Source organism: Thrips palmi, unplaced genomic scaffold (genome assembly GCF_012932325.1).
Source record: "Thrips palmi isolate BJ-2018 unplaced genomic scaffold, TpBJ-2018v1 HiC_scaffold_17, whole genome shotgun sequence".
NCBI lineage: Eukaryota > Metazoa > Arthropoda > Insecta > Thysanoptera > Thripidae > Thrips > Thrips palmi.
Window position 1 is genome coordinate 4,301,375 of NW_023144626.1, and position 14,141 is coordinate 4,315,515.

General features: G+C 55.7%; 1 protein-coding gene across 1 annotated transcript in view; it reads right to left on the reverse strand.

The window, feature by feature from the left end:
- Positions 1-1,574: 1,574 nt before the first annotated feature.
- Positions 1,575-14,141, reverse strand: part of LOC117643956 (mucin-5AC-like) — a 32,396-nt gene continuing 19,829 nt past the window's right edge. Inside the window, exons 2-7 of the mRNA XM_034383143.1 lie at positions 9,053-9,137; positions 8,484-8,905; positions 6,167-7,899; positions 5,865-6,027; positions 5,585-5,753; positions 1,575-5,503 (exon numbers count right to left, since the gene is read on the reverse strand). Of these exons, the coding sequence (XP_034239034.1) occupies positions 5,317-5,503; positions 5,585-5,753; positions 5,865-6,027; positions 6,167-7,899; positions 8,484-8,905; positions 9,053-9,137 (2,759 nt within the window). The 3' untranslated portion in view covers positions 1,575-5,316. The remainder of the gene's footprint in view (positions 5,504-5,584; positions 5,754-5,864; positions 6,028-6,166; positions 7,900-8,483; positions 8,906-9,052; positions 9,138-14,141) is intronic.

Genomic DNA, 14,141 nt, shown 5'->3' on the forward strand with positions numbered 1-14,141 from the left:
TCACAGTGACGTCACCGCGGGGGCAGGAAATTGGGAGGGCGCAGAATTTGCAATACGGGCGCCAGGGCCCAGAAGGCACGCCGCGGGCCTCGCCGCCGACAAACGGACGGACGGACAGACAGACAGAGCAAGGAGTCGTAAAAAAGAGCCGGGCTTCTCAGGCTTCGCAGCGTCAAACGCGATACTGTTTAGTGCGACGAATAAATTCCGTCGGATTTGGTTCGGCTCGGTGCGTCGCAGTGCCTCTGGCAGCCTCTAGATGGTCCGGGCCCGCAAGGGAAGTACCGCCTCGGCGAGCGGGCCGAGCGGGAGGAGGGGGTACTGTCGAGTTCCCTCGGAAACAAGGGCACGGAGTACGGAGAAGAGGCGATTAGGTCCTGGGGCTCCGACTTACGCCTACAACTAAAACGCCAACAGGTGGAGTGTGGCGCCCCCCCCCCCCAGCCACCACGGCCTGGTTTACAATGCAAGTGCCACTTACCGGCGACTCGAAGGTGACCACGAACTTGTCGGCCTCGTCCAAGTGCCGCCCCCGCCTCAGCAGCGCTTCGTCGGCGTCCTTGTCCTCGGCGTCGTCGTCGTCCTCGCCACTGCTGGAGTACTCGTCGCCGTCCTCGTACACGTACTGCTCGTCGTCGGTGGCGGTGGCGGCGGCGTGTGGCCTGGGGGATGCCGATGACGGCCCGGCCGCGAGCAGCACCGCGACGACGACGACGCTCAGCAGCACCGCCGTCCTGCGCGCCGCGTCGCCCTGGCTCTCCCGGTGGTCGCGCATGCCGCGGGCTCGGCCCTCATCGGCGTGCTGCCGGCGTGGTGCGCGTCCGCGTGCTCGCCGTGCTCGGGGAGCGGCTCGGTGCCGGTCTGAGCGGCGACTCTGCTCGCTCTGCTCGCGGGGGCCTAGGCCTGCGCCACCCCGGGCCGGCCGGCCAGGTCAATGCTTCCTTCCTTACAACGCACAGCAGCCAGCTGCGCGCGGCTCGGGTGCCTGCTGCTGTTTGCCTCGGGTGTGGACGTGCCGCGACGCGCTGTACTGAGCTAGCAGACCACGCCGCGGGCCGCGCTGCTGCTTTCCGCCCGCCTTGTGTATTTGTTCGCGACGCCGGTCCCCGTCGGTGCCTATGTGTACCCACCGCCCTGTCGGCCTCCATCTCCACCTTCGCAACACTTCTAAGAAGTTTGAGATCTCGTCGTTTAGGCAAAATCCGCTGGGCTCCCATCGCCTCTTTGTGCCTTTTTCCCGGAAGCGTCTCTCTATCCACCCTCATCACTTTCAAGAATATCATCGCTTTTGTGGTTCCAGTTTTCTGCTGGAAAGAGACTGTTTAAGGATTGTTGTTCTTATTGCTTCATTCCCTCTGTGGCACAGCGCCCGGAAGGTAGACCACCGCTTTGACACGTCGCGGGGAGGGAGGGGGGGGGGGGCGCTTGCTGAGCGCGGAGTATTGCCGCTAGCCTGAGGTCCCTCGTCGTCGGGGTATATACTGACGTGTTGAGGTCGTCTGCCACTGTGCCCCCACATTAGGAAGTATTTGAAGGACAATCAGGTGAGGAAAAGGGGTAAAAACTACAACAGGTTTTACAAAATGCTTCACTTTTAATACTTTCATTATTTTTTTATAATGAGGAAAACATATCATTACGGATATTCTTTGTATACTACGTACACACAACAAATAATATATCACTGAAATATACATTCGTCAGACAGATGTAAATAAACAATTCAATTTCAGCATGCAAAGGCACCTATGGACATTGCTGTTTAAAAAGCGCTAACTACATTTTTCCACTATCACTCAGTTATTTTAATTTAATAGACAAACAACCTCTTCCAGACTAATATACTCTCTTCTGGCTTACTTGACTCATGCTTATGTAACTTCCACAAAGCTTTTTCTTCAATATAAATGAAATAATTCTAAAATTCAACAAAATTTCCGATCCGTAGCTCACAGCATTTTGAACATTGAATAATTTGGTCCCAAATCAGTTTGGTATGATTTAGTATTGCCAACTATGCTGTTGCAAAGCTACGCAAAATGAGGTTTACTTATTGCCTGGTAGAACTGCTGAGTATTAGTGGAACAGTGGAAATTTCCAGAGTGAACAATTTGCAAAACTGAGTATAAATTGGTTCAGCAAAAATATGCTCATCCATCATGAGTAACAGTAACAAACAAGACTTTGGTTTTGTTATGCAACTGAGATTTTACCTTTGTTGCTTATGTTTACAAGTATGCATACAAAAAAAAATAACAGAAAACAATGATATCCAGAATGGTAGTTGCAAGTCAAGAATGCGATCTTAAAAACAACCGTAACAGGAGTTCTGAGAGAACAAACAATAGCCATTGGAATGGACTTTAGGTACAACTCTCCAACATACAGCAATCAACAAACAAGATACTCCCGAAGAGGAAGGGGAAAATATAAAGCGGAAATTCTTGACCATGAAAACCAGAATTCAAAATAAAACAATTTTTGTATAGAAGTTAGTAGAGGGAACTGGGCAACTTACTGCTGCAACTGTAATGTAAGTTCTACCAAAACATTGGGTAGTAATCAATATTAAGAAAACTGACACACAAAAAAAATAAAAACTGAGTCAAGTATACCAGACAACCATTATAAAAAAAAAAGGAAAGAAACACACATTACAGTCAATATGCTAGCAACAAATTTCACAGGGTACTAAATGCAACAGTTAGCAGGTTTACTCTTCTTGCTTGCCTGGCAAAAGCCTTTTTTCAGCAAATATAACAAGGAAGCAAAAAAAATGTGGAGAGAAACATTAATTTCCTCCCAAGGTTCACGATATATAAAAATTTATCCACTTTCTGTAGTTTTCCTTATTTCCTATCGACCTAACAAAATGACATCCATAGTGGCATACAAAGTATAATTCCTACATGACCATATACACATATAAATAAACATGAATCTATGTATATGTATATATGAAATATACAGGCAATATATTACAATTTGAAAAGTTCGCATTCCTTGCAAACTGGAATTCATGAACAGAAAACAAAAAGTTCTTCAAAAAATGACTTTGTAATTGATTTGTTTCCTAACACATTTAAAGCAAAGAGAAAATAACTACAAGACATTTATTGAAGATACAGGAAATAAATTCTAGGGTGAAGCTTAACCCACACATAAATATGAATCAAAATCGATAGGGAAAAAAGCAAGAACACATGACCTTATTATCTGATTACATCAACTAACCGTTTTTAAAATAGACAGGATCCTTCAACAAAATGGTCATCATCTCAACAGTTAGTTTTTATTTGTGTATTATTCTGGTTTGCCTCCAAATGGTAAGAGCGTACACAACATGAAAATAAAGACAATTTATCTCAATGCTTCCGGCTTGGTCTTTTGGAGATTGAATCTATGAAATTAGTACCTCTGAGGCTAATCTTTTCCTAGTAGAAATTGTTAACTTGCTGCACCATAGTCAGCCTTTACTTTAAAGCTCAAGGTCCCAGAGTAAAGAAACAAACTAAAGGAAAAGAAAAAAGACAAAAACAAAGCAAAGGAAAAGAGGTTGAATCTTACACAGAAAGATATGTTAAAATTACAATTTTGTATGTAACTGTTCCATGGTATTAAAATATAACCAGTCCAAAGATGGTATAAGTATCACACATACAAGACCATCTTGTGAAAATATTGGAAATTCTTTTGTTTCAGAACCACCATTACAGTCACCAGCTGTATTGCTGCCAAACTCAATCATCACACTCCATTCACACTTTATGACTTAACTACAGGGTAGCACAGAGAGGAAACATTAAATATCTAAGTATTTCACAAACAAGGGAAATTTTACACAAGCAGGAAGTGTCTCACAGACATTTACCCATTTCAAGAACGAATTCATCACTTAATAGGAAAAAACAAACACAACTTCAAGAAGTTACCATTATACTTTATATCTTTGGTCTCTGAGCCTCACATGAATACATGTGAGTAAGAAGCGACACTCACAAACTTGTCCAGAAACTAGTAAAACAGCTTACACAATTGGAATGTTGATATCTTATTTCAAGAAGTTTTCTCCACTTGAGACTGTTGAACACTAATTGAGATACTGACAATGCACACTAAGATATGTCACATCGGCCCATAAAAGTCACATGATTTTGAATCAAATTGATTGACACTTTTAAAGTAGATTTTAACACAGCAAACAGAATGCTGAACAGCAACTGAGGCAGCAATGATCATTTTGTAGTAGAAATAAATACCTTCATGTAAAACAGGTTACACTGAGAAAGTTGTATGTACTTGAAGACTTACATACTGAGGGGAAACATGTTGGCATTAAGACTAAAATAAATATGACTAAATAAGGAAGGCAAATAACAATGCCTAGACACAGAAAAAAATTTCAAGACAAGAAACAATTGCTCTGACTTGGAGTATCATTCACGACTTGAGTGTGTATGTACACCAGGTGAGAAGCATTTTTTTCTCACTCAACAAAAAAACACAATTGTATGATGAAGGTAGTCAATAGAACATCTACCTTATTTCAAAGGCACCCCATGTTGCCTGAAATGCTGCTTGGTACACACATCCCAAACAACTTAAATGCGTATCATCTAAGACACTCAAATACACCTCACGTCAGACTGATTCTTAGAGAAAATGTTTGGAATATCTCAATCAATTACAACCTACAGACAAATTAAAAAAGTATCTTTGCATAAATATTTTTCTTTTTAAAGAATTAAAAAACTATACTAACTTGATTTTCACATATGCAATGTGCTTAACAATAGGAAATAGGAGAAAATTCACAGTCCTGAAGGAATTTTTGGCTCTCCATAGTAGAAAGAGAAAACAAAACAAAAGAAAACAGAACAATCACACAAGACAGGGGATCCATTACAGAGCACCATTTGCTTCAGTCCACCATCATGAGAAACACTAACAGATATATATAGAACTGGTAAACACAACAGATTGAGTCTATCACACCAGACCATAACTCAGTAGTAACATTATGTAACAAACTAAGTGGTCTTCTTTCTAGAAAACAAATATGATCACAAAACAAAAAAGAAATAACAAACATTTAGAGGGTTTTGCAAGTAGCGGCAAATTGATAACGGAGTTGTTAGTCAAATTATCCTAGCCTGTACAACACACATAGCAATATTTTGACATTGTCAATACAAGAAATTCATTCAGGTACACAAACATTAGTTCACCAAATAATAATATTCATTTTTCAACAAATTAGAAAGGAAGCCACTTCTTGCAAAAGCCTCAGTGCCAAATTGAACATGCCTTAAATTATTAAAACACATTCTTTTGTAACCGCCGTTGTCGGAAGTCATATATTTTACGACAGAAGAACACCATATCAGGTGCAACATGCCCAGGAGGTAACCGATGATGACGAGGATATTTTCCTTCAGGTGCGGGCACAACCAACGAAGGAGGGGACAGGCCTTCTTCTAGGCGACGAATTGTTTTGCGATATCTAAAGGTAAAGATAAAAAACAATGAGACCCTTCCAGTTGAGAAAGAATGGCATTCAAGTGATAAAAAGGATAATAATTACCTGCAGTATTCATTAAAAGTTAAAACGTAGCATTTATCTTCGATACATGCCACACTATTGATATCTTTGTGACGGGATGAAAAGATTTCATCATCCAGATCACAAGGTCTGCGCCCCTGCTCGGTGTGTTCGGGCCGATAAAACCACACCAAAGACAGCATCATTTCACCTGAAATTCAGAAAAGAAACTGTGAGATACATGGTCTAGTAAAAGGGCTTCACCCCTCCTTATTTAGGATAAATTCCTGAATGCATTCCTGGTCATGAAACAGACACTTACCATCCTCTGGGTTCTCCCAAAGATGAATGACTCGTGCCACGAACGGCAAGTCGATCTTCCTGGTACCCGACTTGAGCAGGATGGTGTCGCCCAGCACGATGTTGTCGCCCTCCATGTGCTGCATGCCCGGGAAGCACTTCCGTAACACGGGTGGGTCGTCGCACTGCAAACACAAGCAAACAATCAGCTCACAGTCCACCGACACTTTTCCTATGTTCATCCGGCTTTCAAAGACAGCCCCCCCCCCTTTTCAAACACGAGAAGGTAGCAAACAAGACACGGAGACCTCGGCCACAACTTACATTGAGGAAGACTCTGTGCAGGAAGGGCGTCCCCCGCCACTGCCAGCCGTTGGAATACTTGGGCGCCTTGACCTCGGCGCAGGACTCCAGGAGTCGCAGCTCTGACTGCGAGATGGTGAGGCAGGCGGGCACGTGCAGCCCGGCCTGCGCCGCCAGCGCCTCCACGCGGCTCCGCTCCACGGGGGGGTCGTCCTGGTGGTGGCCGTGGTGGCCGTGGTGGTTGTGGCGGTGGCTGGCCGTGGTCGCGGGGGCTGGTGTTGTGGTGGACGTCGTGGTGGGTGCGCTGGAGACGGCGGGGATCGCCAGACGCACGGCGGCGGCCGCTGTGGCCACGCCCTCCGCGGCGTCCTCGCCGTCGTGCTCGCCGTCCCCGTCGGGGTTGGGGGTCTTCTTGGCCTCCGCGGCGCGCACGAGCGCCGCCAAGCGCGCCGCCCGGGTCGCCTCCTGCTTGGCGAGTCGCGCCTGCTCTCGCTCCTTCTTGGCGAGGCACTTGGAGATGAGCTTCTTCTGCGCGGCGATGAGCCGCCGGCACTGGTTGATCGGGACGCCCTCGGGTAGCTCCGCCGCCGCCACCACGGCCGCGGCCGCCGCCTCCTCCTCCGCCAGCCGGGACCGCGACGTGCTGCGGCTGCGGGACTTGCTGCTGTCGCGAGACGTCGACTTGGTGTTGTTGTTGCTCTCGGTTTCGGCTTTGTCCTGGGACTTGTCCCGGGACTTGGCGCGCTTGGCGCTGCCCGAGGACTTGTTGCTGTCAACGGACGCCGCTCGCGACTGAGAGCGCTTCTTCTGCTTGCTGGCCTTCTTGCTGTTCTCGGTGGCTGGGCCGTTGGCTGGGCCGTTGGCTGGGCCATTGGCGGGGCCGTTGGCGGGGCCGTTGGCGGGGCCGTTGGCGGGGCCGTTGGCGGGGCCGCTGGCGGTCGCCTTTTTGCTGGACTTGCTTGCCGCGGCCTTGGTCTTGGCCGCGCCGTCAGCCTCGACGCCCTGCACCTCGGCGTCGACCTTCTTCGCCTTGCTCGTCTTCTTCTTCTTGTTGGGCGGCGCCGAGTCCTCGGGCGCGCCCTGCTTCTCCGTGGGGCTCAGCGGACCGTTGGTCACGTGCACGCCGACGGCCTTGGCTGCCTTGACCGCGTCGGGCGGCGGGGACGTTTGCGTCGCCTCCTCGGTGGTCGCGACGGCGTCGTGCGCCGCCTTCTTGACGTCCTTCAAGTCCTCCAGCTTGACGGCGTCCTCCTTGGTGTGCACACCCTGGCCCTTGACGGGCCGGTCCCGCTTTCGTCGCGGCGCCCCGGTTACCGGGGGTGGGGGTCCGAGGCCGGGGGTGGGGGGCGAGTCGTGCTTGCTGATGGCCAGCAGCCCGGTGGGCCCCGCGGGGGTGCCCCCGGTGGGGGTCGGGGGTGTTCGCGCGGGGGGCGTGCCGCCCGGGGTACCGTCTGGCGGCGTGCCGGGGTCCTGCTTCACCACGCTCTTGGCGCTCTCCATGTTGTCCCAGGCGTGATAGCGGTGCGTGGCCCCCGCCGCGGGGGATGGCGGGGGCGGCATTCCCGCCGAGCCCCTGGCGGGCGACGGCGGGCCGAGCGCCCCGGGGTTGAGTCCCGGGGGCTCGTGGGGCAGCGCGAGGGCCACTGGGGGCAGAGGTTGCATTTTGGGCCCCTTACCGTCACCAGTAAGGGGACCAGTATGGACGTTTTTTGGACACGATTGCATTGGGCAGGGGCACCTATACGTCGCTGTCTCTGTAACAAACACGAAAAAAAGAAAAGACGCATTAGGGATCGTGTGTCCCACGAGGAAAGAAAAACGGCAAAAAATAAAAAAGATAATCAGTGTTAAAGTGTTTCTAGCATGAAGAAGTGGATAGAAGAAGTGCTAGGTTCTACAAAGGCGATCAAGGCGGTCGGAAGGGCCAACACACAGTCTCTTCGCCCTTTTGGCGATCGTGGCGAGCGTGGCCGTCGTGACGAGGTCACGGAAAAGAGGCCAAGGCCACGCTCAGCATCCACGTCCTTCCGACGAGTCAGAGAAAGCCTTTCCTTCCCACGACATCAAAGTATAGAAACACACAGCGACAGTGGAAGACGCGACAGAGGGGGCAGGCCGGGCAGGCGCAGCTACGCGCCGCCCTTGTGCGGGGAGGAAGCGGGGTAGGGGTAGGGCGGGGGCACGCCATGGTAGCCATGGTGCGCACCATGGTAGGGGTGGCCATGGTCGTGATAGTGGTGGTAGTGGTGGTAGTGATGGTGGTGCGAGGCCAGGGCGCCGCGCGCAGCCACGACCAAGAGGTGCACGCGGTCCGAGAACTCCGAGAATTGATGCTGACCTGAGGCGGGGTACGCAGGGTAGTGCACGTAGGGCTCCACGGGGTACTCCGGCGGGGCGGCGTGCGCGGGCGGGGCGCCGGGCGGCGGGCCGCTGGACACCACCATCTGCATCTGGTGCACGGCCCCCAGGGGGGCACCCACGGGCGGCGCCACGGCCAAGGTGGAGCCCGCCGCGGCGTAGGGGTCGGGCCCCGGGGCCGGGCCTGGGCCTGGGCCTCCGTGCCCGGACGACGGGTGCAGGTAGGTGTAGTGGCGGCGGTAGTGGAGCGCCCGGTGGTAGTAGTTGGGGTAGCAGGGGTCCTGGTACGGCGGCGGGTAGTACTGCTGCGGGTACGGCGAGTAGTAAGCCGGAGCGTGGGCGGCGTGCGCCGCGTACGGGTAGCGGTACGGCGGCGCGCTGCCGACCGAGGTCCCCGACGTCCCCGACGTCCCCGAGGTCGCCGTCGTCAAGGGCGCTGCCGTCGGCGCGCTGCTGCCCGCCGCGTGGGCCGCGGCGGCGTCGGCCTCCGCGTCCGTCAGCAGAGGCGCGGGCGGCGGGGTGGCGCCGAGGCGGCCGGGGGGAGCCGACTTAGGGGGCGCGAGCGACGCCAGCAGCGGCGCCGAGGAGATGACGGGGCCCGCAGGCTGGATGATGCCCGCGAAGCCGGCGACGCCTGCAACAACAACAAGCTGGGTCAAAACCAAAAACAACCACAAACAAACTCGGAAAGCGTCTCCAAGAGGCATTGCGAACGTGACCGAAAGGACACCACGGCCCCTGTCAGCCAGCCAGACACGGCGACAGAGACAGGGAACGCTGCCCCCGCCCCGCACGCGGCTCGCTGGCCGAGCGCCTGACAACCAATGGGTAGGCAACCCGGTGCGCACGCGTGCCAACGGCCTGTCTAGTTGCCTACACTGTGCCGCCACAGGCGCACACGGCGCGCAGGCACGCCGCCTGGCCTCCACGCCGACGGTGCATTGGAAGTCCGGAAGCACTCGCCACGTGTTCAAACGGACGGACAGACAGACTGACGCGCACGGTCAAGTGTCACAAACACAAGCCAACCGACACTCACAGACTGCACATCCGGTACGACACTCAGAGGAATCGTCACCAACCGCCATGACTAAGGCGCTTGGTACGCGTTGGATACGATCGTGTTTTCGGGAGCACAAAGGTCAATCGTGGACGCCACAGCGAGGCTCGCCAAAACATTCGCACCAGGGCAGAAAAATCAAAAAGGTGCGGCGCGGCGAAGGAGTGAGGGACGTGCTGTACACCGTGCGAAAGAAGACTGCGCGTGTGCCTGCCGCGTGCTGCTCCTCCCTACTCGGCCGAATGTGCGAAACAGGTTAAAGCCGCAAAGCACCGTTCCGGGCGGCGCGTCGTCGAAACCAACACGCACACTCACACACACGAGTGGTCGCGGCTGTCGGCGAAAAGTGCGAACCTGTCACGGGGCGAGTGCGGCGGCAAGCAGCCGTCCCATTGAGCTGGGCCAGCCGGGCGGGCAGGCGGGCAGGCAGGCGCGACGCGGGGCGGCAGAGGCAAGAGGCATGCGATGTAAGAGGGTCTAATGAACGGCCTCTCTCCTTCGGCAGCGAAAGCGATGTGGCAAGGCAAGCTGGGAGCGACGACGGCCGTCCGGGCGACAGGCCGACGCGACGAGCGTGCGGGGGAGGGGGGGCGACACACACACACACACGTCGATAGTGTGCGCCCAGATAGCTTGCTCCGAGGCTTATCTGCTGATAAGCCCCCCTCGCGCGCTTCGCGCTTCGCTCGGCTTGCCGCGCGGCGACGGCCAGTCGGGCGGGAAAACGCTCCCCGATTCAAACATCCCACGTCGGCGAAGGAGGCCCCGAAGGCCCGGAACGCCCCGGGCGTCGACGGCGTCCTCCGAACGAGCCCGCAGCGCCAGCCAGCGCTACGTTTGCCCCAAGCGAGGCCTCGGCCGCCTCGCCGCGGCCCGCCACGCTAAACGCAGTGCAAGCAGGCTTCACTTCGGCGGCCAGGACCAAGGCGGTGGCGCGCTCTAGCGGCCGACGCCGCAACCTCGCACAGGAAAGGAGGAGGGGGCGGCGGAGCGGCGCGGCGGAAGGGGGCGGGAGCGGCGGGGCAGAGAGCGGGGCGGAAAAGTGGTCGGCGGGCTGTTGGCATTTACAGTCGCCGGGATCGGCGTCGTCAGCGTCGTCAGCGGCGTCGGTGTGGTCTACACTGTCGGCCCGTCGGTCCGATGAATCCGTCCCGTCCCGTCCCGCGTGGACAATACAGTGTGGTGGGTCGGTAAGAGGCAGCAGGGCGCAGGGCGGCGCAGTGACGGCGTGTTGACGCGCCGGGCCGCCTGCAGGCGACTTTGCTCGGGAAACAGACGACGCCGAGCGCGTCGCGGTCGCGTCCTCGCCGCGTCCTACGTCCTCGCGCCGTCGGGGGACAGACAGGCCGGCGGCCAAAAGCGTCACCAGCGCGGCGGCCCGTGCGTCACGCGGCACGCCGGCGGGCAGACAACCTCGCAAACCTTCCGAAACATCGGTCACGTTTTAGGAATGACTCTATATGCCGCCGTCGTGCCCCGTCGTTCCTGTTGGTCGCGCGCCGCTGGGCCGACTTTGGTTTGGCAGTGTAGGCACCGAGTCACGGCCAATTGCTGCAAGCCGGACCGCACGGGCCGCGCAGCGCTCCCAGTGCAGTGCCATCCGCGGCCCAGTGGGGCCCAGGGGGGCCCAGCCCGTGTCCCAGGTGGCTCCGCGGGAAATCCCCAAATCCCATGGCGGACGTTTCGGGAGGGCTGCACTGCACTATGGGCCTACACGGCCTACACAAGCTGCCCTATGATTGAAGTTCGCACGGACTGCACGGAGGAACACACAGCGACGCTCGGCTACCGCTAGCTGAAATATCAGTGCATGCAGTTGTGTCGACTGCAGGGAGGGGTCTCAAAAAAGGAAGGAAATCGACTTTTTTTATACAGTCGATTCGATCAAACTTCTCTTCTGACAGTGTACTCTGCTCTGAACATTCATGACGCGCCACGCACGCCGTACCCGTGTCCGCCCATCCATACCGCTGGCTTATTGCGGCACAGCGTCGCGCGCGTTGCGGCATGGAGTTCCTGGAAGGACGCCTGATGCTGGCCGAGGCAGGCGCCACGGCGGGCAGGGAGGGGACGCGGCGGTGACAGGGTAGTGACAGGGGCGGGACGAGGGGACACACGCCAGACGACCCAATCGCGCTTATCGGCGAAGGCTTATCTCTCCAGGACTGCGCCGCCATTGGTCGGCCGAGCGGTCGCTCGGCGTGCATATTGCATCTGTCCGGCGGGCCGGGCAGACGCCGTGGCTCCCAGTCTACCTCTCTCACATCATTTTCAAAAAGAACGCAGAGGAGAGGAACAACATCAAAATACGGTGACCAGACTGAAAGAAATAAAGCTGTGAGTTGTCAGTTTTCCCTGCTGTCAAGGATGAAACAGAAAACCAAAATCTAGTTTAATACAGTACGGCGGGGTGGGGAATGAGGCCACATAAAAGCGCTGGTCACGGAGAGGAACCTCGCAGCCATCGGGGGAGCAAAAAGTGAACCTTTTCAAACAGAAAGCCGCTTTCCGCTTTTCCCCGTGGAAACAGGAAAAGCGGCAGCGGCATACCGGGTAGCTCAGCGAGACAAGCAAAACACGACGAACAAGCCAGAGCAATAGCGCCGCTCAGTTGGTTAGCTCGGAAATTTTGCAGCGGCGGCTTTCTGCGCTGCCCCACTTTGATGGTGTGCGGAACAACAGGAAAACGCGCCTCGCCGAGAATGGACTATAGACACAGGAGTAAAAGAGAGAGGGGGGGGAGGGGGGGAGAGGGGGAGAGAGAGAGAGAGAGAGAGGAGAGAGAGAGAGAGAGAGAGAGAGAGAGAGAGAGAGAGAGAGAGAGAGAGAGAGAGAGAGAGAGAGAGAGAGGACGGCCGCTTGCTTGGAAGCACACCTTTCCATCAACTGCCAAAATCGATTCAACGACGGTGAGGCCGGGCGGGGCTCGGCGGGGCACGGCGGGGCACGCGGCGGGCATCTCCCGCAGGGGTCCCAACAAACCGAGGCCGGAAAGGTCGCGCCGAAGAGCGCAGAGCACCCTTCTACGCAGAGGTGGACCATCACGACTAGTGCCACTGTTTGGCCCGAGAAGAGTGAGTGGGAGCGTGCGCGCGCCACTGTGAGTGAGTGTGTGTGTGAGTGAAGCGTGTGTGTGTGTGTGTGTGTGTGTGCGATGGTCCACGCGTATACTTTTCTATTACAGCCAACTCCGAACAGGAAAAAGCGTCCGTGCGGGGCAAAGTTAGGCGGCGCCGTCACAGCGCGACTGGTACACGCTTTGACGCCGACGCGCCACTTCGGCCGTTCGGCACGCCCTCGGCGCAAGCGAGGCCTTCGGCGCCCTCGGCCTGGAGGACGACTTCCCCGGACGCCTCGGGCAGCCTCTGGGGGCGGCCAAGGCCTTGGCGCCTTGGCCCAGCACAGCCACAACGACGGGGGTGTTGTCGTTGCCCCGGCGCGGCCCGGCCCGACAGGCATTGTGCAACGGCAAGCCCTGCCCTGCCCTGCCCTGCCCTCCTCGACTCGACAAACAAGCCGCTGCAAATGCGCAAAGACGCCTCATCGCTCAGCCAATCCGAATGTAGTGTTCCGCTTCGCCGTCGGAGTCGGAAGCGCGCGCACACACTGTCCGAAGGGTGCTTTCGTCGCTCTGTCTCTCTCGCGCCCCTACGGAACGCGACCCACGAGTGCGACAGAGACAGGGTGACGTCACAGCCCTTTGCGGGTCGCCTTGTATACGTATTTTGGCGGTTGGGAGAGGGGGGAGGGGGCCTCGCCGCTGGTGCCCCATCGACCAATCAGCGCGCGAGGCGAGGGCCACGAATTCAACTCGACTGTGATATAATCATTAGCACGGCAATCCGCGGCGGCTAAATGGCATCGTCCCGGACTGATTCGTCGCTCCGTCTCCCTCGCACTCACGGGGCGTCCCGCATGGGTGCGAGAGAGACGGAGCGACGAAAACAGAGTGCTGCTCGTGGCGGCTTGGCCGGGGCCGGGGTGCCTCCACCACCACATTGGCGCTGGCGGCGTTTTGTTCAATCACTTCCTCACTTCCTCTGTCGCGCTGACGCGCTGACGCGCCACATATTGATCGCTAATGCCAGTGTTCGGGCAACACGACGACGGCGACGCGGCGACGCGGCGACGAGGCCACTGAGGGCGAGCAAACCCCAGCACAGCCACAGTGGGAAGGCACCTTAAACTCGAGACGCGTTTCGAGCTCCAGAGTCGCTAAATTGCGCTCAAACCGAACGTGTGACCCCACCAATGGATTGCTCTCCGTAAGAGGAATCCATTGGTGGGGTCACAACGTTCGGTTCGACTCCCATTTACGAGGTGCGAGAGAGACAGCGCGGAAAGTCTGCTACACTGCAGCAGCTGCGCCGCCGGGAAGGTAGGCAGCGATTTAACCTTAATTACCTGGGCACCATCCTCCCTCCATTACGTACGTCCGCAATCGCCGATCCCCTGGCCGCGGCGGCCGAGGTCCCAGGTACGTCATCCCCTCCCCTCCCCTCCCCTCCCCTCCACTGAAGGCAAGGCGGGGCGCGGGGAGCGGGGCGCGGCCGAGGCGCGGCACAACACAGCAGTTTC